A 25209-nucleotide genomic window follows, 5' to 3' on the forward strand; every position below is an offset into this window, starting at 1 on the left:
ATACGAGGAAACCCAGAAGACAAAACAAGGTAAGCAAACACATTCACGCCTTTGCTCTGTAAAACACTATTACACGAGTCTCTAACTTGTGCATCTGAAGACTAATTAGGAGCCATCTCTGGGCCTCTGCCTTCTGTGCTTGTGTAGGATTGACGCTCAACCTTCCACAGATTCTTGGCAGTAACAAATAGTAAAAAGAAAAATAGTTATTTAATTGAAAGTATTTCTATCCATTCCTAGGCGATTTGAATGGGTATTAGATCGATATCAGCCTTGACCAAAACCCTTCCCCTTATCGAGTTCTCAAACCTTGATCAGGAGTGAGACAGACACAAAAAAGAAGAAAGAGAATGACACAAAACCCTCACTTGTGGATAGGATTTGAATACATATTCCTTATGATCATCAGAAAAATAAATAAATTTATTGGCAACATTTTTACTTTTTAATTATAAAAATTTTTGATTTTTTTCCATATAAAGTATTGTTAAATTTTTAATGCCATTTCTACAAGGATAACCGAAAACAATATCCAATGGTGATTCTTCTTTATCTCATTTATGATTTTATGTTATTTTATCTAGAATCACAAAATTTATATTACAATTTCAAACATTTTGAACTAACCCCTACTCAATTGTCAAACCTGCCAACCAATGGATCCTACTTGGTATGCAACAGGTTCCCATCTTGGAACATGCTCCCAAACTGGGACTTGTGATTTTGAACCTAGCCCATTCTGATTCACCTATCTTGATTTCTACTAGAATACACAATTCATGTAAAAACATCTCCATTGGGCCTATGGCATTATTACTCTTGAAAATTACGTATCATTGACTACTATTATGATAAGAAAATTATTGAAACGGTCACAAGGAGTTTTTTATATGGATTAAAGGTAACTCAAGATAATGGGTGACAGATGATGGAAGTGTAGAGTGATTCGGAGGAGATGGAATAGCTTATTTTGGAGAAAAGTACCAAATCGTGTAAGTAAAAGAATAACCAGGCAATAGGTATAAGACTTTGACAAGCTATTATATTAATGGAAATATAAATACAAGTAAAAGATGACTTACTTGTTCAATTGATCCTCTGAAATAGTAGTAGAAATTGTCCCAATTAAGTAGAGTTCAGTCGTATAGTATGTATACTATCTTTAAGGTATTTGAACGCCCCGTATATTTGTATGCAACCGGGTTGACCATACGTTCTCACCTCCAAGATGAAACAACTCTCAAATCGACTAAGGTGCACTTCCAATAATCGATTCCAATAGGTATGTCCAAAGGTAATACTCAGAAAAACTCACAGGAAACCAATACCAGAAAGAAAAAAGAAACAAGAAGCACTTGCAGAGAACAGAGAAATAAAAAACTCTCACAGTATGTATTTTCATACAGTACCCATAATATAATGTTTAGTATATATGGAATGTAAGCCTATGCATATGAATGGATATACCCGTATAGATACCCATACATATACAGGTGTGACTCTATGTATGTAAGGGATAACATATCCATACACTGATATGTACAGGTGAATGTACAAACAAGTATGTACATTGGTAGTTGGGTGTTCATACAGGTACATGTATCAATAGTGTCCCTTGGGACAAAAACGTATAAGGGTACGAAACTTTCAACATGTAAAAAGTAGGTTCTTTGAAAAACCCACACCCACACCCACACCCGTACTCGTACTCGACCCCAACCTCGGCTCCGACCACGGCCCAGCCCAGCTTGCGTGTGATTCAAAAGCACCCCAGGAACCCCCATACACACATGACATGAGAGAGTGCATCTCCAAAGGGCTTGCACCCTTAACAAACATTCATATATATATATATATATCCTAGTTTTCTTTCATCCCTAAGAAATATGGGACTAAACTTTTGTGAGTTCTCTTTAGGTCATACACAACTCCACAAGTGCTAAAGACAAAATAGTAAAAGTAGAAGAGACACTTTTGAGGGGCGAAGTTGAATTTCATAAAAACTACTTTGGATTTCAAGAAAACCATTGTGAAAAGACCAAGTTGACCACAGTTTAAAACTTAAATTCCAACAATTCCCCCACAAGTTTCAAAATATCGACAAAATCAAAAACAGAATAACTGAGTATATTAAATATAGTAGGGCACATGTTGCAGGTGTCTTCAAGACATAAACCTACACTAGGTCTAATAAACTACGCTACAGAGTACGGGTGAAGTCAGACTTCTTGAACCTTTCCTCATCTGTGTAGCCGATTAGGTCACCACCCATATCCTACCAATCGATATTCGTGACAACCTTTAACATGACAATATTGGACATTTTTACCGCCTTATCCCTTATGTTGGTCTCATGGATGTTTAGAGAATTCACCTTTAAAATTCTCATCGGTTGATGGCCACACCTCCTACACCACTTAGGTCAGCCCATAGTGTGCACCACAGTTAACACGCCCCCACAATTCGTGAGATTTGGCTTAATTAAGAATTTGTAACCCATCATCTTTTCTTTGTAGTGGTACTACTTTACTATCTAACCAAAATGAACAATTGAATAGTAGTACTAAGCAGGTCATCCAGTGACTTCGTTTGTACCCTTTGAACCTAATTTAGGATTTAACCTCTTCACATAGGTTGGGTGTCCATCAGATGACCTATGACACATACCTTAAGCTCATTCCTTTACATGAATCATGTATAACCTTAGTAGGCATTGCTTTTGTGAACATATCGGCTAAATTGCTTTCTAATTTCACAAAGTCTATAGCTATTATCCCTTCATTTATATACTGTCTTACTAGATTATGTCTAAGACGAATATATCTCTTTTTTCCATTGTATACTTTGTTTTTTTTGCTTTAGCTATAGTTGCCTAACTATCACAATGAAGTGAAATAGAAGGCACCGATTTTGACCACAATGAAAAATCTGTCACTAGATTTCGGAGCCACTCGGCTTCAGTTCCAGCCTTTTCTAAAGCGATAAATTTCACTTCCATGGTGTATCCTGTACCACAAGATTGTTTAATTGATTTTCATGAAACCACTCCACCACCTAGTATGAACACGTATCCACTAGTTGCTAAGAATTCATTTGTATCTGATATCCAATTAGCATCACAATAGCCTTGCAAAACAGTAAGATTACCGCTGTAATGAAGGCTATAATTTATAGTACCCTTTAGATATCTCATTAGTCTGTCTAGGGCATGTCAATGCTCTTTACTTGGATTATGAGTATGTTGACTTAACTTTTCAACTGCTAATGCTATATCAGGCCTGGTACAATTCATCAAATATGAAACAGAACCAATAACTTGTGAATATTTCTTTTGATTTATTGGTTCACTCCAATACTTTATAAATGGCATCCCACCTCTAAAGGTGTCTTTATTTTTGGTTAGTCATACTAGTTATACTTTTTAAGCATATTTTCCACATAATGTGCTTGAGATAAGATTATCTTTCTTTCTTTCCTGATTATCTTGATGCCAAGAATAACATTAGCCTCACCCAAATCTTTTATATCAAAATTAGACATCAATAGATTTTTCATTTGCATAACAATGTCCAAATTTGTACCCATGATTAATATGTCATTCACATAAAGAAGTATAAATACACCTTTACCTTGATAAAATTTATTATGTAAACATCTTTCAGCATCATTTACAACAAAATCATTTGATATTAGTACCATATCAAGTTTAGCATATCATTGTTTTGGTGCTTGTTTCAGTCTATATAGTGATTTTACTAGTTTACAAACCTTTTGTTCTTTTTCAGATATTGTATACCCTTCAGGTTATTTAATGTATATTTCTTCTTCTAAGTCACCATTTAAAAATGTTGTCTTCATGTCCATTTGGTGCATTACCAAATTATAGATAGAAGTCATTGCTATCATTACTTTATATTGTAGTAATTCTAGCAACTGGAGCAAAAGTGTCAAAATAATCTATATTTTTCTTTTGTCTAAAACCTTTGACAAAAAGTCTAGCCATAAACTTATCAAGTGATCCATCCGTTTTCAATTTCTTTCGAAATATCTACTTGCTGTCTAACACTTTAGACTATGTTGACAAATCAACTAGTTCCCAAGTATAATTGGATAAAATGAAATCTATTTCACTTTTTATAGCTTCCTTCCAGAATACTGCATCTTAAGATGTTATTGCCTCTTTATATGTAAGAGGATCCTTGTCTGTAAGATAGAAAAGCCAATCATCTTCTGAGTAGGTAGACTTCTTTTGTCTCTTACTTCTCTTTAGTTGACTTGCTTCATTTTCATTAGATGTAGGATCACTTCCTTTTGACATTTCTTCTCTTAAACTTAAATCTTTTCCTATACTTAAGTCATAAACATTTTCTTTATTTAATTGTAAGCTGAACTTAAAAGTAAAAATATTCTCAAAAAATGCAACATCCCTGGATTCTACAATATCATTTTCTTCACACACATCATCTATAGTTTTAAGAACCATACAACGATATGCAGAACTATGCTTTGCATATCCAATAAACACATAATCAAAAATTCTTAGGCCCTAGTTTTCTTTTCTTTGGTCCAGTAATTGCCACTTTTGATAAATAACCCTATACTTTTAAATGATTTACACTAGGTTTTCTACCATACCATATTTCAAATGGTAGTTTACCGATCTTCTTGTGGGGCTATTTAAAATCAAGCAGATAGAATTGCTTCACCCCACATATCAAATGGTAAACCCGAACTAATTAACATAGAATTCATCATCTCTTTTAATGTTTGGTTTTTCTTTTCAGTTATATCATTTTATTCAGGTTGATAAGGGATTGTAATTTCATGAATTATACCATGATTTTCACAAAATTCATTTATGCTAAAATATTCTAAACCTCTATCAGTCCTAAGTCTTTTAATTTTCTTTCCAAGTTGATTTTCAACTTCAGTTTTGTATGATATGAAAACATTTCCTGCTTCATCTTTTGAATTAAGTAAATACAACATGGTGAATCTTGAGTAATCATCTATAAAAGTCACAATATATTTTTTACCACCCCTTGATTCATATGACTTAAAATCACTTAAATCACTGTGTATTAAGTTTAGTAAACCACTTTGCCTAACAACAGATTTTTGAGGTTTTTTGGTAAACTTAGCTTCTATACAAGTGAGACACTTGTCTAGAGAAAGCTTAACTTTATTTTTAAGCAATCCTAATTCGCACATTTTAGAAATGGAAGGAGCACTACAATGTCCTAATCTACCATGCCATAAATCATAAAAGTCAATAAAGTAAATAGAAAAGCTCATTAATAATTTCAGATACACTTAATACAAAAAAACCATCACTCAAATAGCCTTTGCCTACAAATACATCATTTTTCAATAATACAACTTTATTCAACTCAAAAGACAACTTCAACCCGGCCTTGTTTAGAAGTGGCCCTAAAATCGGATTTCTCCTTATATCCAGAATATGGAGTACATTTTCCAAAACAAATTTCTTTCTAGAAGTAAGTTTTATTGTCACTTGACCTTTTCCAACCACACTTGAAGATTGGAAATTTTCTATGAAGACCTTATCATCAGTTTTTATAACAGAGTACTTAAAAAAGGAACTTTGATCTCCACTGATGTGCCTTGTAGCACTAGTACCAAGTACCCAATCCGTTGGTTTTTCAATCATATTAACCTCTATTATCATTACAGTAAAAATCTCACTTTCAATGAGATTGATCTTAGTCTTTTCAGGCCCTTTCTTTTTGCTCTTCCAATCCTTCTTGAAATGACCTGGTTTTCTACAAAGGAAGCAATTACCTTTCGTTTTCTTGAAAGATTTGTCCTTCTTAACATGAAGACCCTTCTTAGAGCTTCCTTGCTTCCCTGTTTCAACTAAATTTTTATTGAGTTTGGGAGTCTCAATAGCCTTGTCTTTTGCACAATTGTTTTCTTTTATTTTGATCCAGACTACAACTTATTCAAAGGTCCACTCCTTTCTCTTGTGCTTCATGGTTAACTTAAATGGGTTCCAAGAAGAAGGGAGTTTTTCAATTAATGAAACAGTGACAAATGCGTCCAACAAAATTATATTCTCCTTTGCTAGCCTCTCAACAACTACTTGAAATTTGTCAATCTGGGAGAAGATGTCCTCTCCATCAGACATAAAAAAATTCAGAAAGTTGGACACCGCATACTCACTACTCCCTGCATCTTTAAGAGTGTACTTCTTTGGACAGAGCATCCCATATCATGTATGCACTTTCAAAAGAATTATAAACATTATATAACTTAAGTGAAAGTGCATTCAAAATCTGATTCTTACATTGAAAATCAGCCTCCACCCAAGCAAGTCTTTTTGCTTCAAGTTCATAATCCTCACTTTGTAACGGCTTGGGTTCAGTCAATGCAAAAGCAATCCCAATTTGAGATAAAACGAACAAATGCATTTGCTTCCATCTTTTGAAATTTTGGCCGTTGAATTGATCAATTTTTTCAAATTCAGAAACGATCCTCATCTTCTCCATGACAGGTTGAAGTGATCCAACTGTAGGCCTAACATTAATGGGTATTGAGAGATTAGTAGGTAGTAATGGTAGAGCAAAAATGATAGGAGGAATTGGTACATCAGTATTGATAGGCAAAGTTGGTTTGGCACCACTTCTATTAATTTCAGCATTTGCATTAGGTGTATCAGAATTCGTATCATTTGCCATAGCCTTATACCTAGGTTCACATACCTTAAGATTGTAAGAAAAAGAATAACCAGGCAAAGGTATAAGACTTTGACAAACTATTATATTAATGGAAATATAAATACAAGTAAAAGATGACTTACTTGTTCAATTGATCCTCTGAAACAGTAGTAGAAATCGTCCCACTTAAGTAGAGTTGAGTCGTATAGTATGTATACTCTCCTTAAGGTATTTGAACGCCCTGTATATTTGTATGCAATCGGGTTGACTGTACGTTCTCACCTCCAAGATGAAACAACTCCCAAATCAACTAAGGTGCACTTCCAATAATCGATTCCAATAGGTATGTCCGAAGGTAATACTTAGAAAAATTCACAAAAAACCGATACCAGAAAGAAAACAGAGAACATAAGCATTTGCAGAGAACAGAGAAATAAAAAACTCTCACAATATGTATTTTTATACAGTACCCAAAATATAGTGTTCTGTATATATGGAATGAATGGGTATACATGTACAGGTACCCATACGTATACAGGTGTAACTCTATATATGTATTCATATATTGATACATACAGGTGAATGTACAAACAAGTATGTACATTGGTAGTTGGGTGTTCATATAGGTACATGTATCAATGGTGTCCCTTGGGACAAAAACGTGTGAGGGTGTGAAACTTTCAACATGTAAAAAGTAAGTTCTTTGAACTATCCACACCCACACCTGTATCTGACCCCAACCTCGGCCATGGCCCGATTCAACTCTCGCGTTATCCAAAAGCACCCCAGAAACCCCCACACACACATGACAAGAGAGAGTGCCTTGCACCCTTAACAAACATTCTTCTCTCTCTCTCTCTCTCTCTCTCTCTCTCTATATATATATATATATATATATATATCCAAGTTTTCTTTCATCCCTAAGCAATGTAGAACTAAACTTTTGTGAGTTGTTTTTAGCTCATACACAACTCCACAAGTGCTAAAGACAAAATAGTAAAAGTAGAAAAGACACTTTTGAGGGGGAAAACTGAATTTCAAAAAGACTACTTTGGATTTTCAAAAAACCATTTTGAAAAGACCAATTTGACCATAGCTGAAACTTAAATTCCAACAAATCATGGCCTTGGAGCATCGTCCCTTGTTCTTTGGATGTCTATTAAATCATTCCCAACACAATTTTTTGGCTCAGGCCTACCAACGGCTCCTTTAAATCGTTTACTTACCAAACTATGCATAACAAATCTCCCTCTTTGTTATGGATGTAGATATCTATTCTGGTTTTATTTAATGCACCTTTTCATTCTCATAAAAAAAAAAAATGTCCAATGTTAGTAATTGCACATGTGCTTATACAACAACTGAAGAATGAAAACCACTAATTTATATTTAACTTTCCTAAGAAACTGATCTCAGAACTTGGACTGAATTTATCATAGAAATTTCTCTTACTATTTCCGCCATAGAAACACTGTCCTTTAGAATAGATGTATGAGAGACCTGAGGAATTCTTATCACCTTAAGAGGCTGTTTGGATGCCATCCCAGCCCACTCTGATTCAAGTGCTAACAAGCTCATCAAGTTCACAGTCCCATCTCCATCTCCATACAGAACCTCAGGTTGTTCATCAAACCCTCCATCTCTCCCATAGAACAAAGTCTCAGGTGTCTTGACCTCACTCCCAAATATGCAAGTCACAGGGACCTCTGGTGCAGTAAAGTTACCTATTAATGGAAAAATTCTTGTTCTATAAGGCTGTACACCTTGGGGAAACCCTATGTCCTCAAGAAAATGTGGAATGTCATAGGCAGAATAGTTTCTGTTTTCTGTAATTACAAGAGGTTTGTTAGGAGGGAATAGTTTAGGAGAGGGTAATAGCCACAGGTTGCTTTCTGAACTCCTTTGCTCTTCTCTTACAAGCAATGGATCAACCAAAGGGACACCTAAGGAGTAACCAGAAGCAAAGGTAAGCATCTCTTGGACAGTACCAGCCCAAGGAGCTGATAAGGAGATGAAGTGCTTAATGTACTTGTGACGCCAAGATAAGTTATTTCTATTGAGAAAGTGGAGGACGAAGAGGCCACCTAAGCTGTGGGAAAGGATTATCACTGGCCTTCCTCCATTGGATGTGCTTGCCATCTCTATTAGTCCCTTAAGGTCTTCTAGGAATTTGGAACCTACAGAAGATGGGTGACCAGCCGCTGCTAGACCGTATCTGAAGTCGTATGGTGCTCCAAAGAGTGTTTCACCTTCCTTGTAGCCTTCTTGTTCTAGAGAGTCCACCAAGTCTGCCATGTAGTTTGTGATGTGCCTACGGAAATTAGAAATGGAGCAAGAACCATGAGTCCATGAGCATCTAAAGTAACATAAATAAATAGGACAAGAATCCTCCCTGACATGTGGTCCCTGGGTCAAGACACAGAGGGAGCGAAATGATGCCCCTACCCTTGTAGATGTCAATATATCTCCTCATTGACCCCAACCCTGATGCAAAGGCCGCATGACCAGGGTTCTTTTACCCATAAATAAAAAGGATCAAGCCACCCCTCTTTACCACAAATGGGTAAAAGTTATAGTCAGAGATGTTTATTAATGGTGCAGTCTTGGGGCAAGGGTAAGATAAGGATGCCTCACATTTTTGGGCCATGTAGGCTGAAGTCACGCATGAGCCTAACCCTTTAATGGTAGGGCAGTTTTGGGGGGCATGGTTAAAAAAAAAAGAAAAAAATCAAATTTTCTGTACAGAACAATTATGCACCTTTATCCTTTATCCCAACTAAATGAGATAGGCTAGCCCATAAGCTCCCATCACATGACTGATATTGTAATATATCTCAACAACCATGAACAACAAACATTAGAAGAAAAAAAATTCTCTTACTAGTATAGTCCTTGAAGGAGTTGGTGTTGGCATAGATGATCTCAATTCAAAATTTCAATCACAGATCAATCCTCATACACATCATGGTTTTCGAAGAATACACAAGAAGGCTTTAGGGTTAGCAGTTGGTACCATAAATGCAGTACCTCCAATGGAATGCATCACTTAAGAAACACACAAAGAAGACATAAGTATCCCTTGAATAAATGATTGAACAAGAAGAACAATAGCAAATGATCCATCTATGCTCTTGTAAGGTTTAAAAACCCTGACTCATAATCAATAGAGGAAGAGAAGATTCAAGATGTGTAGGGGCAGTCGACTGCTATTTTATACATTATGCGACCCAGTATCCTTGTAGCAGTCTACAAGTCAAGCGATGAGATCCTATTAGTGATCCTACCAAGGTTGCCTTATATGAGTCAGACTCAACCACCTAAATAGAATTATTTACTAATGAGTAACTCAATCTTACTTAGGTTGGATATAACTAATTAATCCTTTAAGTGATATAATTAATTGTATTTTAGTCTCCTTATTTGAAACTATCATATAATAGGCTTGCGATCATGGAATAAGCTACTATAAAAAACCTAGTCTGTTGAAATATCTGAGTCAGAGAGTTTCGACCATTGATTAGACACATGAAATTTATATAACACTTTTAAAATATAAAAAATAATTTTAATTATTTTTACAAATTATTTACAAATCTACTATCAAACTTGAAATTTTCTCCAATCACAGATAAATATCTCTCTCAATATATTCACCATATTTTGAAAGTGAATTTCATGTTTAACATCTCTTCTATTCACGAATAAACATTGTGAATCCTATAATTGATATATACAGATGGATACATCAACATTTTTTTTTTTAACAAATATATACATCAACATTTTGTACACTAAAAGCTCACATACAATTGACATCAATACAGACAAGACTCTCAATGATCTAATTCGATACAGCCACAATATAAATACTATATTTCTACTTTCGAAATTTGAAATCATATTCCTAAAATATATAATGTGAAAAAAATTATAAATAGAATATCTCTTTTTATCTCTAGTTACGAACAATTTAAGGTCTACGTTTTCCAGTCCATTGCTTATTTAAAAAAAAATACAAATTAAATTTTATTTAAACACCTTAAATTGAGTTTGATGGACACCAGCAGCATGTAAGCACACAAATCTCTGATTACTAGTTAATTATTAGTTAGGTCTAGTTTGGCTAGGAAATTAATGCCCTACAGAAATAACTGGTAAGCAAGTAGGAAAAACAAAACTTCATTTGTTCAGTGAAGGTCCATGTGCAAGATGCAGGACCATACACATTTCCTAGGTAAAACTTTAGCCCAAAATGGGTAGTCCAAAAAATGACTTAATATTACACAATGCCATAGTGAATTCAAGCAATGGCGTATTGGCATGAGTAACTTTCTATCCACAAATTTGTGCGGTTCACGTAGCAGCTAATCCTCATTTTTTTAAGAAAAAGAAAGGAGTTTGTCAAGAGCCAGCGCCCAAATACAAGGGGGCAAAATGACCTCATGAGAGGCAAAAATGCCCACTTTATTGTGTGCTTGGCTTGTGATGGTGGAGGGGCCATGCTACCAGACAAAGAACTTTAACATAATTTTTTATGAGGAAAAAAAAAAAAAAAAATACATGAAAGACAATGTGACCCCTGCAGCAAGACACATGGGACGGCGAAATAGCAACAAAATTTCCTAAGCTGAGGCGGTTAGGAGCAATGAGCATCCAACGGCTGAGTTGCATAGCTGGGCCCTCCCAATCTTTGGATGTTCATTACAACTCATCCCTCACTATAGACAATTTGGACTTGACGACATAACCATGTATTTATGAAGAGTGAAAATCCCACCGATATTGATGCTTTCACATACATTACTATTAGTCCCTACATGATGCAGAAGCCCAGCTGCCTTTTCCGGAACCCATTCCCCTTGTTATATAAATCCTCGTATTCTAAGAGTAGAGAGTAGAGAGTAGAGACACCTCTCTTCAGCAGCAGCCCAAAAAAGAAAAAACAAATCCCTTCTCTCAGCAGAAAAAAAAAAAAAAAAAGAGCTCACGTGGCAACATACAAACCATTCTTAGGAGTCTTCTCTTATCTGTGTGTGTAAGAGAAAGAGAGTTTATGCAACTTCGATCTTCGTCTTGGGATTTTTCTAGGTTCGCATTTTAAAGAGATTCAAGAGAGAAATATTTCACAACAAATAAAAATGATAAAGAAAATTTTGAACAAATTCTCACAATTTTAAACAGAAAACAGAGTTAGAGAGAGAGAGAGAGAGAGAGAGAATACTTGAGTTTGGGATCGAGATAGAGCAGCGAACGAGTGGAGCCGAAATCAGGGACTCTGGTTTCAACACCGGGACAATTAAAGTAGTCATCCTTGTGGAGATCGTAATAGAGAGTCATACGATGAGCGAAGCATTTGGTGAATGGAGCAACGAGGACGGAAGGATCGAACCAGAGTCTAAACCAGGCCCCTTCTTCTTTTGGAACGATCGGGAACCAACGGTTGCAGACCAAGCTCGTGGGCTTGTAAGCGTCGGTTAACCTTGCTTCTAGTTGGTTTCCTCCACTCCCGGGCACCAAAATTATTGGGTGAAGCTTACTACAACTACAAGAAGACAACATGATCCAAGCCATCGTAGCAACCACCATTACCGTTCCTTCCATTTTATTTCCTTGATCTTCCTCCTCCCTTCGAGTCCACCAATTGATGATATTGGTGATAGGTTTCCAACTTTCCCTGGGATAACTTATGGGTTGTGGGCTTTGGGCTTGGATGGTCCAAAGACTCCAAGCCAGTGTCTTCACTGGGGGTGTATTGACCTAAACTCACCCTGAATCCGAATAATGTCTGGGTAAGATTTATGATCCTGAGGGTGGATTGGGATTGAAAAACACTGACTTCGGATCACGGTTGGGCCAGGCCTAAGTTGAGGCCAAAACCCAACCCAACCCTGATTTATATAATATAATTTAGAATTGTCATCTTATATCCTTCTTTTATTTAGAATAATGAAATCTAAGTCATTGATTCTTATTGTCAGGTGTCCTGAATATCTATTATTGTGTTGCACTTTATAATTTTAATTATTTCCGTTTTAGTATAGCATCTATATATATATATATATATTTTTTTTTTTTTTAAATCTAAGAAACATAATATTAATAACTAAAAGTCCTTACATCACATATCCGATTTAACAACATACTGCTTAGCGTTCATAGCCTGTAAGGCTTTAGTATAACATAATGTTTTATATGATAATAAAAGTTGTCATTTTATATGTATTCAAAAAAATGTGCAAGACAATACCAACTTTTAATAATAATAAAGGAAAAAGGTTGGGCACACTAGCATTGTGCCTAGCTTGTGTTTGCCTCTCTCTCTTGCTAGTGAGAAGACCTCTGCCTGCCCTTGTCCCCCAATCCCCCTCCTATGTCCATGTTGCTTACCAGTTTGCCTATCCCTTCGCCCAATAATAATGACAAGTCACTTTCAACTTATTTTGAAATCATTTTTTACCCTTACCTTAAGTAATTTTGGGAATAAGACAAGGAGCAATAAAAAAAAAAAGTTATAAGTTCTCATTTCACCAATAACCAAAAGCATCCTTTTATTTTTATTGTCAAACCGACAATCAATAGACTAGAAGGATTGATACTTGGCTAGTTATTAAAAACATTGGTTCAAACTCAATTAGTTGAACCAACTTTTGTCAATTAGCTCTGGTTCAAGAATTAATTAGTCAATTTTTTTTAGCTCTCTTTTAGATCTCAGTACTCACTTTATGATAAACTTTGGCACTTTTCATGGGTGATGTCGCCGAAATCTATCCCAAGAACCTGCACAGTGAGAACACACAAGAGAGGCTCGGAGCATACCCCAAGAGGGGACTCTCTGATGTTTTAGTCAGATCCGTGCAAAAATGAAGAATATAAACGAGAGCAATAGTAGCTAGCGAGTTGTGGAATGAGTTACCTTGGACTCTACCCCACTCTTTATAGCATAGGGTAGAGTAGAGTCTTGCCTAGAGATGGGTTCCTTGTGGAGGTCGGTTACCAGATCGTGGAGAGTTGAGTCTAGATAGGAGTCTGCCAAAGAGGGAGGCAAGATCTTTGTATGATCTCAAAATCTTGAGTGATTTGTTTCCTTTCAGTTTCTTCAGTTTCCTTTTGGGGAGGGTTTTTCGTGCCATGTGTCGATCACTCATTGGCAGGTCATTTTTATACATATTAGAAGCCCTCTAGTCCTCCAGGTCTTTTGTGAACTTAGGTCATCTGGACTCAGAGAGTAAAATTTTCAATTTTTTTTGTTTGGCCTCAGATTGGGTTAGCTCAGCCCCTTGCTTTTACTCAGGTGGCTGAGCCCCTGGGCTCTAGAGCACGTGCCTTAATAGGCTTGGCTTGGCCTATTCCGCTCATCCTTGTTTGGCTTGTATAGCCAAGCCCCAAGGCTTTAGAGCACGTGCCTTAATAGGCTTGGCTCGGTCCATTCTGCTTGGCGTTAGGCTTAGATCATATGTCTTAATAGACTTGGTTTGGCCCATTCTGCTCTGCCTTGTTTGGCCCGTACGACCGAGCCCCTGGGCTTTAGAGCATGTGCATAAATAGGCTTGGCTCAACCTATTATGCTCTGCCTTGTTTGGTTCATATGACAAAGCCCTTGGGCTTTAGAATATGTGCTTTAATAGGCTTGGCTTGGTCCATTCTCCTCGGCCTTGTTTGGCTTGTATGGCCGAGCCCTTGGGCTTCTGAGTTTAGTTGTCCAAGTAATCCAGAGTTTACGGCAGAGCTTGTTCCTTTAGCGTTGTGCTGTTATCAAAGTTCATTAATTATAGAGGCATTGTGTCTTTTAGGCAGTTGCCATGTCATCACCTCTACCTCGGGGATTTGAAAGGTAGCACCCAATGCATCTGGGCTTTATAAAAGTGAGGGTGTCTAGGCAGTTGCCATGTCATCACCACTACCTCAGGGGTTTGAAAGGTCACACCCAAGGCATTTGGGCTTTCTAAAAGTGAGGGTGGTCTATCATTCACTTCAATTTATACTTGCTCTTTTTTTTTTTTTTTGGATGGTTATCCTCTCCAATTCTCTGAATGCAATTAGGTGCAGTTCTATTACAAGATTTGGACACATGTCCCTAATGACGTGCCAGTCTAGATTCAAAGATAGGATTTCAGTAGTTTGGCTGCTATCCCAAGGTGGGCCTCTCAGGTAAAACCCGATCCATTTTCAAAGACATTAAATCTCCAATTTTCATATCGTTGAATACACTCCTCTTTCTTAGGTGTATTCATCTCTTCTTTCACTCTTCAGTCTTCAAATCACTGAAGGATAGATACCGATTGCTCTTGTATGGTTCCATCTCTTGCGATCGGATCCTCACCTCTCTCTCTCTCTCTCTCTCTCAAAGCACTGAAGCTCCACTCTGATTTCTCCAATTTTTGAAGTTGCTAAATTGATTTGACCTAGATTTTCGATCGAAGGCTCGCCGGCTTCTGGACATTCTTCTCTTTGAGGTAAAACCTACATTCTTATTTAGAATACCTTTGTCTATTCCTTCAATGAATAAATAGATGAATGAGATAATCTATGAAACAGGGAAAACCTATTTTCTAGCATCTAAGATGATTCTTTTTACCAATGCAACTTACATGCTAATTGGCTAAAGCTTATATCTTTGAATGAGATAATCTCTAAAATAGGGGAAACCTATTTTTTGGTATCTAAGATGACTTTTTTTACCAATGCAACTTACATGCTAATTGACTGAAGCTTTTATCTTTGAATGAGATAATCTCTTAAACAAGAGAATCCTATTTTTGGCATTTAAGGTGATTTTTTTTACCAATGCAGCTTACATGCTAACTGACTGAAGCTTATATCTTTATATTTTTAGGATTCAGTCTTATCTCCTATCACATATGCTGAATGGAATGATTTATTTATTTTTTCTTTTATTTTCAGCTGTTGCTTTCTGTCTTCAATTTGTATCTAAAATTCTTAGATGTTTGTGTGGTATAGATTATCCTAAGATCCTCCCTTAAATTGTTACATGATTAACATTGGGTCTTGCTTAGAGGAAAAATATTTTCTATATGATACTTATTAAAATGGGAATTTGGCACAATCATATGATTATATAAAATGGGTTTCTGGCATAGTCATCTATTCTATCTAATGCTTTGATGGCTCCAGAATTTGGATTAGCTTTTATAGTCTTTGAAGACTACAATGGAATTTTTTGTTTGTTTGGTTGCAAGGTAGTTGGGGAAATGACAAACATATATGAATGAATTGTCCATGCATAAGAAGATATTTTAACTGTTGACTGCTATTGCTGAATCTGAATATAGTTGAATTCTTCATTGCTTCATGAATATAGTTGCTACACTACTTCATAATTTTAGGTTTGGCAGCCTTGCTTGCATCATTATAAATTATGACTACTATGTGGGAAGTTGGTAGGACATACTTTGTTCTCTGTTATATTGCTTTTGAAGAGTTATGGATGTAGGATTTTTGTCTCTATAAAATAAAAGAGAGATCTTTATCATACGATTGCTTCATTGTAGATGTTATTGGTTAGTAAAGTACATCAAATCATTGAATCATAGAGAATGCTAGTTTATTCCTTGAGGATGACCATGGTGGAGATCTTGAGTGTAGACCTCGAATTGGGATGTTTAATTCAGAGGCAGAGTCTCATGATTTCTATATCAGATATGGGGTTTAGTATTAGGAGAGGATTTGTTAATAGGAGTAAGAAAGACAAGACAACCATAACTTTACCGAGATTTGTATGTTCTAAAAGTGGTTGTTTGATAAAGACAAGCGAAACATTGACACTAGGGAAATTTAAATCCACCTCCCCTCGCGTTTGCCTTTATTACGTCCTCCCCCTTGAGTTTCATTTATTACATTTAAACCCACCCAACCTAACACCGTGAGTGAGGTGTTAGTTTTTGAAATAGAAAAGACTTTTATACCCTTATTATATTTTAAACTAAAACATTCTAATCTAAAGACCATTTTACCCTTTACATCTTCAACCATAAAATCCCTAAATCTCCAAATGCTTTTCTTTAATGTCCAGCGAAGGTAAAGAGGAGAGAATATTCCGGCAAAGGTGTTTCTCTTGGCCAGTTTCAGATCCAAGCCTAGATCCTACATGTTAAGAATACTTTGGTAATTTTAGGAATTTTGGGTAATTTTCACTTTCATTGGCTACAAGATTCCCCTGGATTTGAGACCTTCTCCAGGGTTCGGAGCACTGAAGGAAATCAAACTCAGATTTGATGGATTAGCATTGGATAACCCAGGTCCTTCTAGATCTTATTGTAATGTTTATAGAGAAAACAAGGATTGCCATATCTTAGATTTTGCTTCTTCTTTTTTTTTTTTTTTTGGAGAGTAACTGTATCTTTGGCGTAGGACTAGGTTGTTGTTCTACAATGCTTAGTTCATGCTTATTGAAGAGGGGGCTACTATGATGAGTGGTTGGAAGGAGATTCATAGTAGTTTTGGATATTATTGATAATCATCCAAAGAACTTCTTTGGTCTATTGCAGGATTAATAACTGATCCAAGAAGAATGGTGAGGCTTTTTGAAGCAGAAAAGGCCACACTCATGGATTGATTTACCTCATTCTGTTGTTTCATCAAATGTTTGACTATGAAGGGGGGGGTGGATATAAGACCTAAAATCAAACATGGATTGAGGTCAATGTTGAAAAACCAAAGATAGCTGAATTAATACCTCTTCAGCCGAGAAGGGTGGAGGATCTCATAGGTGAGGTTTTGGCAGAGAAGCCGCCAGTATGGGCCATAAGGAGAAGTGCTTATGGCTCTTGGCTTGCAAGCAGTGGCAGATTGATTTAACGCACGTGGGAGATCGGCAAAGATGGCTCTGTTCTAGATGAGGGCTTGATGAGCAAGAGAATGGTTGTTAGGGAAAATGTTGGGTTGGGAGCCAATTTGGATAGTGAAGATGGGAGAATGTTTGACAGCGGACATGGAAGAATAGTATTTGGAGATTTAGGGATTTTAGGGTTGAAGATGTAAAGGGAAAAATGGTCTTCAAATTTAGGATGTTTTAGTTCAAAATATAGTACGCGTATAAAAGTTTTTTCCATTTAAAAAATTAACACCTCACTCATGGTGTTAGGTTGGATGGATTTAAATATAATAAATGAAACTCCGAGGGGGGAGAACGTAATAAAAGCAAACGCGAGGGGAGGTGGATGTAAATTTTTCTTGATACTAATAATCCACGAGCTGAGACAAGAATAGGATGTCAGGCACAACTGAACATATATTTGAAGGCCATTATCACGTTCTTCATCTTTTCAGTTATTTCTCATATGATGTATTCCCAGAGGAATATGTCAAATATACATAAAAAATAAAATTGATTTTGCAGATGACTCGGGGATCAGACCTAAATCCACATTTAAGTACATAGGTAGGTAGGCTGGTTGGGGAGAGAACCTTTCTTATATGATTCTTGATGTTAGGAATTATCTCCGTACTAAAAGAAGGCGTGCCTTATTTTATGATGAAGCAAGTAGTTTGTTAAAATATTTTGTTACCCAAAGTAGGTATAATCCTTCTTTTACATATGCAATATAACTGGATAATGAAGAGCAAATAACCAATATATTTTGGGTTGAACCGAAAATAAAAATTGACTATGCACAATTTGGAGATGTAATTAGTTTTAATACTATATTTTGCACAAACAAATAGTACAACCATTTGGAATATTCGCTGGGTTTAATCATCACAGAAGATGCACTGTATTTGGGGTAACACTTTTATATGATGAGATGATTGAATCTTTCAAATAGATATTTGAGACATTTGCTAAAGCACATAGTGATAAAATAACTTATTACCACCTTCAAGAATCAAGATGCCACTATGGCACGAGCATTACAAGAGAGGCATGGGTTGTGTACCCGGCACCTAATGCAAAATGGCATTAAGCTTTTGGATAACATGATAAAAGGTGGCTCATGTTTTCTTAAAGAGTTTTAAAAAAAAAATGTATATTTCAATACAAGTCTTAACTTCAATTCGAGGATGAATGGTTGAAACTGCTTAATGAATATGAAGTTGAGAATAATTCATGATTACAACGGATAAACAAGCATAAATATAAATGGGTGAATTGCTACATGAAAACACATTAACATTAGGCATTTAGAGTACACATCTTAGTGAAAGTTTGAATAGTGATTGGCAAGATTATTTGAATGTAAGTTTGGATATTGTGCAATATTTTAAGTACTTTGAGAGGGTTTTAAATAATAAGCATGCTAATGAGTTAAAAGAGAAATTTGAATCAAGAAACAAGATTCTAGGACTCATGTGCTCAATGTCAATTGTTATGAAACAAGCTGGGAAAGTATACACTCCTTTATTTTTTGAATTATTTTAAGAGCAATATAACTGGATGACTGTTTGCTACATATTCCTTTTAGTGAATTTTTTATTGTGATTGTTGATTTATATTGTGACTATAAAATATGTTGTAACCCAGATGAGCATATTATATATTGCAACTGCAAGAAAGTTGAGATAGATGGTGTTCTTTGTTGTCATTGTCTAAAAGTTTTTAGTTTACTAGATGTTAAACGTATTCCTGGATCTTATATTTTGAAGAGATGGACACGGGGTGCAAAGACAATGGTAACGGCAATAGGGGGAAACTGTTAAAGAAGATGTTTGCTTGGACTATATGCAACGTTATAGGCATCTTTGTCCTGAATTTATTAAGATAGCATCAAAAGCCTCAAATACAACTGAGGGATATGCTCTGGTCAAGGAGATTGCACAGGAATTATTGTTGAAGCTTGCAAGTATTAGTATCCAAGTCTTTGATGGTCCACAAATGCCAATCCCTACTGTAGAACCAGATGACGTATACAATGGAATACATATGAATAATAAAACAAAATATACAAAAGGTGGTAGACGGACAAAGGGCTAGGTAAAAACAAAGGAAAAGAAAAGAGTTCGAAACTGAGTAACACTCAAAGGTCAGAAGAATTTTCAACTCCTACGAACTTCAATTCAGAATTTTCAATGTCAAATCTACCGGATGATGCACAACAGATGGAGAACCGATATGGAAGCTTCACTTCACTTTTGGTGAGTACTTCCAAACAATTTTTAATTTTCTCTATTGGAAACTAAAGAATCTAATATATATATATTCAATATTATCTTGTGTAGGGTTCTATTGATTCACTTTCTCATTTTTCTTCTCAAGCATCAGCAATTCAACACTTACAAGATTCAGATTAGATTTAGATTGATTTTTAAGGGTTTTGATTGTGCTATTACATATATTCATACCATACTTTGTTGATGTTTTCTATGTAATTCTTAACAATTTTATTTTTTAGGTAAGGAGTCTTTAGCTCAAAATAGTAGAGCACTTGGGAATTTTCTAGGACATGGTGGTTCGAATTGACCAAGACTTGTATTTTCTTTCACCCTTTCATATTGATTTTCTAATTATTTTTTTGAAAATGGATGGGTATGCTATTGGTATACCGTAAGTTAGCTTCCACTGTGTCTCTCTCTTCTCCTTTTTGAATTATGACCTTAGCCCTCCTGTATAATACCTCATCCGACGCTCTAATAGGTGTTGTCCACTAGCTTACCGTTATCTCTCTCCCTTTCTTAATTAAAAACCAGTATAATAATCCAATGTAAGAGGTCGTGTAGAATGCCTTAGGCTTAGAGACCATTTCCCTTTTTTTTTTTTTTCTTCCTCTTTATTGAGTTTTACTTTAGCTATTGAGGAGATTTTTTTGGTAAAAAGTCAATGGTGAATTTGGATGGACAGGAAAGGGTATCAAACAAAAGGTTTAAGATATCAAACTTGGTATTGGGATTGGATAAGGCCGATACCAATCCAATCCCAATTCAGGTCAAACTATAGGCCCAGACGGGCCCCACTGAGATCAACCATTTAAAACCCAAATTGGCTTGGCCCGATTAATAAACATGTTGAGTTGCAGCCCAACATGTTCATTAATATGTAGTTCCCTGATGCAAGGGTGCTACTTGATTGGTGCTAGAACAACACCGACCGATTAATAGTCCGACTTGGCCCAACATATTTAAGGCTCGTCTATTTACTAAATCAAACACATTTAAAGATTGTTGAAAGCCTAATTATATCTCGTTTAAATCCCAACTAAGGCCCTTTTATCCTGATTATTGGTAGCCTAATTAAATACCAGAACTTGACTGGCCATTTATAAATGGGACCATGCCTAGCATATGAGGACCGATTACTTAAAATGATCGATATTATACCCGTGCCCTAAAATTTCTTACTTTAATGTATAGATGGGGCACCGGAGGACACTAATACTAATAAATACTAGGTAGCAGTGGTATTTTTCGTGGAAGGGAGAGCAAGGGGAGCACCTACCCATTCAAGGTAGGTCCTCTCTCTCTCTCTCTATCTCTCTCTCTCTCTCTCTCTCTCTCTCTCTTCCATTTCCACTCTTTCTTAAGCTAGGTAAGAGAAACCCCAATCGATTCTCACCTCCCCACTTGTCAAACTACTAATTTGGGAGGGCATTTTGATGTTGGGGACTTGTCTTAGCAAGATCAATGGTTTAATTTGAAACCATGAACCCTCCCTAGTGAAATCCCCATTTCAAACCCTAATTTGGGCGACACAAAACCTAAAAATGGGGAAATTGCCTAAAATCCACCTCCCACTTATCAAAACTACCAATTGGGAGAGGGCTTTGGTGTAGGAGACTTACCCTAGCAAGGTGGGAGGCTTAAATTGAGTCTATGAGCTTCCCTTTATGAAATTCCTATCTAAAATTCTCAATTTGGGTAACTAAACCCTAGAAATGGTGGGTTTTGCCCAAATTCTCTACCCCCCACTATTTAAGCCCAAAATTGAGTTAGAAAAAATAAAATTAAATACATATGGATTGGGGTGACCACATAAACCATTGGTGATCACCACATAAACCCTCAACCAAAATTTCTTAATTTAACTTAATCGAGACTTGAACTTTGGGGAATTTTGGGTGCATTGTGTAAACCTATCTTAACTAACCCATTAATTACACTTAATCTCAGTTACTTGAGGTGGGTGGACATCCCCCACATATAAATCAGACCTATAGTCATAAAACCCCCAATTTGAGACCGATTTCAAAGAAATGAGAAATAAGAAATGAAGATTGAACATGTGCCTAGGGTTTCATTTCCCTATGGATGATTGCTTTTCTTAAAAACACTATGTATCCTAGGAGTGGAACCGATAAGTGATAGGAGCATGCGACACGAGACCGTCTACTATATACCATTATCTAGGACTCAAGGTGAGGGGATTTGTGTGATTTTTATGGAATGTTACTTCCTAATGCATATGTGGATGATCATGTAATTTTACATATTATAACCTTATTTTCTTGTGGAGAATGCTGATGTTCATGATGGTATGAATTGTGATTGTGCATGTGTGTGTCTGTGACTGGGATGCAAAGTAGTCAAAGGTTGGTTCTGGCACTTCATGCCCAGGGTGAGTGTGTGTTGATGTTCATGATGGTATGAATTATGATTGTGCATGTGTGTGTCTGTGACTGGGATGCAGTGCAGTCAAAGGTTGGTTCCGACACTGCATGCCCAGTGTGAGTATGTGTGAGTGTGTTATGGAGATTGGGATGCAAGGTAGCCAAAGGTTGGTTCCGGTTACTGCATGCCCATAGTGTGTGAGTGTGGGGTACAGGGTAGCCAAAGGTTGAGTTTTCGACAATGTACGCCCACGGGGTGTGTGAGTTTATTTGTGATGTGACTTATATAGAATGCATTGAGTTAGGATAACCACCCTGGTGCTACAACCCTTGCCAATAGGGGTTTACGTATTGGCTAATCCTACTGTCCGATGGTTCGAGATTGGGGACATTTTCGGTAATTGAGGTGGTGGGGATGCCAGTGTCATGACAAACCTTCACGATGTTAGATTCAGTGTTGGGTATGCCCTACATGGGATGTTGGACTTGATATAGTAGTATTATGAGGGATTATAGATAGGGGCTTACTGGTATCGAAGTAGCCATGTAGGGACCGGGATGCTTCTAACTCGCAGCTACCTTTGTATCCTTGGGGACCGATAACGTACATTCATGATTGGAGATACCATCTATATTACAATAGCACTGATACCCACTATGGACTTAGAATCTATTGCTTAGAATTGTTTGCTAATAATCCGGATCATGTCATTGCGTTCATCTAAATCATTCATATTGGTTTGTTTTGATATTTATATATTTGTTGTATTTCATGAATTATTGTGTATGTTTGTGTGTACCCCTCATTGGGCTTCATGGAAGCTCACCCCATTTGTTGCACCATTTTTAGATGTTGATCTAGGTAATCATTCAGAGCCTGTGACCTAGGAACCAGCTCTTTAAGGAGTTGACCTCTGAGATAAGGAGCTAGCTATGCATGAGGACGGTTGCGTATGTGATGACTGTGCGTTTGGAGCACACTGAGGATGAGAGTAGCATCTTCTTCTTTAATTTCCTTTTGGTACCTATCAGATGTAACTCTAGTGGCATAACTGTAATTATGATTTATCTATGAAACATTCTTTTTTGGTAAATACGGTAATATCATTAGACATCGCTAGTTATATATATTTTGATTAATATTATCTATGTGATCGTAGATTCATTTCATAGTTTTATGAACTTAAAGTATTACATCGTGGATCCTGGACGGATTGTGAACACATGTGCGTGTCCATGTCACCAAACTTCAGATGAGTGGAGGCATGGTGTGACAATGAGTGGTATCAGAGCGCGATACTCTGCTTTAAGTCATAAACTTATGAAGTGCTAGGAATACTAGTGATTAGGCTTTGAATAAAAGCTTAAGGATAAATACATAACTTATAGTTCACACATAGGAGACAAGTTGAGTGTAGAAGCCGATAACACTGATAATTTCATCAATAATAACATAAGTCTTACATCTTAGAAAAAGGGAAATTTAGAAGAAACAAGGAAGAAAAGAAGATGGAGCACCAAAGAGTGAGAGATCCAAGTGAAGATGAAGACTTCTAGGAAATATGGGCCTTTTCAATGAAATTTGTAAAGCCCATATATAATATATATAGTCAAAAGTTTTTTTGGTTGGCTCCTCAACTAATCATAATGGTGGTTGGGAGTAGTTTCATCTGTGGGATTGGCATCAAGAAAACTCATTTGTTCAATTCCATATAACCCATATACGTTGTCAGCAAAATACGATATTGCATCAAAAAACAAGCAAAATACGATCTCAATATTCTCTCCTGTCGATAGCTTTGTCCCAAAATCTCCATTCCCTATTTCTAACTGCAAAATCAGAGGCGCGGAAGTGGGGAGAACAGCTTCATCGTCTTCTTTGTCCTACGTTCCATCTATTTTTCTATCGGACTTCATCTGAGACTTTGCCCTAGTAAATTCAAGAAGCAATGATGGGTTTTCTGTTAAAACCCTCAACTTAGACCTCTGGTTCGTTCTTCGAAGGAGGAAGTTATTAATGATGAACCCCCACCAACCCCACTTGGTTCCGTCATTTCGGTGGTGGAGGACAGGGAGGGAGGAGCATGTCAATCTTGAGGCGCATGTCAGAGGACGAACATCTCGTTCTAACCCAGGTGTATGAAGAGGTAACGTATTCAGTTATAACCAATTAATTTAAAGATTCTCGGAATCATGTCTTCATCTCCCCACCCCCACCCCCACCCCTTTTTTTTTGTAAAATATTTACCTTCCTTCAAATTTTTTTTGAGATTGCTTAACCTAACATTGTTGCTGCATGACAATAAGCTACTGGGAATGATCTTTACTTGGAGAACTACATCTCTAATTAGTTCATGAGGTAATTAAGGTTTGAATTCTCCATAATTCTTTTGTAATCATAGCAAGAGACAATGTGGGTCCAACATGCATGCAAATTAAGCTGGACAGAGGTAAGGATCATGGCAAGATATTTGCTAGGGATTGAGTATCATCTTCTTCAATCTCTATTCTTTAATATATGTAATTCTTTAGATTAGATCTCCTTCCACCTATGATTCGTGCCAACTTTCCATCTCCTCACATTGGAAAAGAGAAGCTTTATCCTACAATGTTCTTAGTTTTTTCACCACCTCTCAAGTCTTGTTATACAATTACTGAGAATTGATCCTTGAGTAACACTTATGATACAAGTCTAGGATTGGAATAATTCTCCTAGAACAAACTTCCCTCATGCTCATAAAATGAAATGCAAAGTTATTATTTCTTAAAAAATAATGGAAGTTGTAACCTCAAATTCTGATCCTTGTTTTTTCAATTTCCTTCTGTATATATAAGCTCCAAGGATTTTCATCCATTTCTATGTTCTTCTTCGTATCACCTCCAATAAAAATACTTTTCAGGAAAAGAGAAATTAAGGTAGACTGATAGAATCTGTTGACCAAGGACATGTTCTTCATATATAGGTTTCATGTTTCTTTCTTGCAGAGAGTTAAGAGGTACTAGACGCTAGACCCTCTGAACCAAACAACTCATATCCA

The 25209-nt window shown here is 36.4% G+C and overlaps 1 protein-coding gene across 1 annotated transcript; it reads right to left on the reverse strand.

Annotated features, from left to right (window-relative positions):
• Nucleotides 1-7944: 7944 nt before the first annotated feature.
• Nucleotides 7945-12449, reverse strand: LOC122078332 (lecithin-cholesterol acyltransferase-like 1). The gene is made up of 2 exons (XM_042644272.1): nt 11899-12449; nt 7945-8988 (listed from the first exon to the last, which is right to left on the reverse strand). The coding sequence occupies exons 1-2, from the start codon at nt 12276-12278 to the stop codon at nt 8076-8078; spliced, it is 1293 nt and encodes a 430-aa protein (XP_042500206.1). The 5' UTR covers nt 12279-12449; the 3' UTR covers nt 7945-8075.
• Between the last annotated feature and the right edge of the window lie 12760 nt (nt 12450-25209).

This window comes from Macadamia integrifolia, chromosome 5 (genome assembly GCF_013358625.1).
Source record: "Macadamia integrifolia cultivar HAES 741 chromosome 5, SCU_Mint_v3, whole genome shotgun sequence".
NCBI lineage: Eukaryota > Viridiplantae > Streptophyta > Magnoliopsida > Proteales > Proteaceae > Macadamia > Macadamia integrifolia.

What these genes read in the sequence shown, in the direction of transcription:
- LOC122078332 (XM_042644272.1), bottom strand. Translation starts at nt 12,278, where the DNA reads ATGGAAGGAACGGTAATGGTGGTTGCTACGATGGCTTGGATCATGTTG. An exon ending in TATCTCGATCCCAAACTCAA is followed by an intron (nt 8,989 to 11,898) that starts GTATTCTCTCTC and finishes TAATTTCCGTAG; the next exon opens with GCACATCACAAACTACATGG.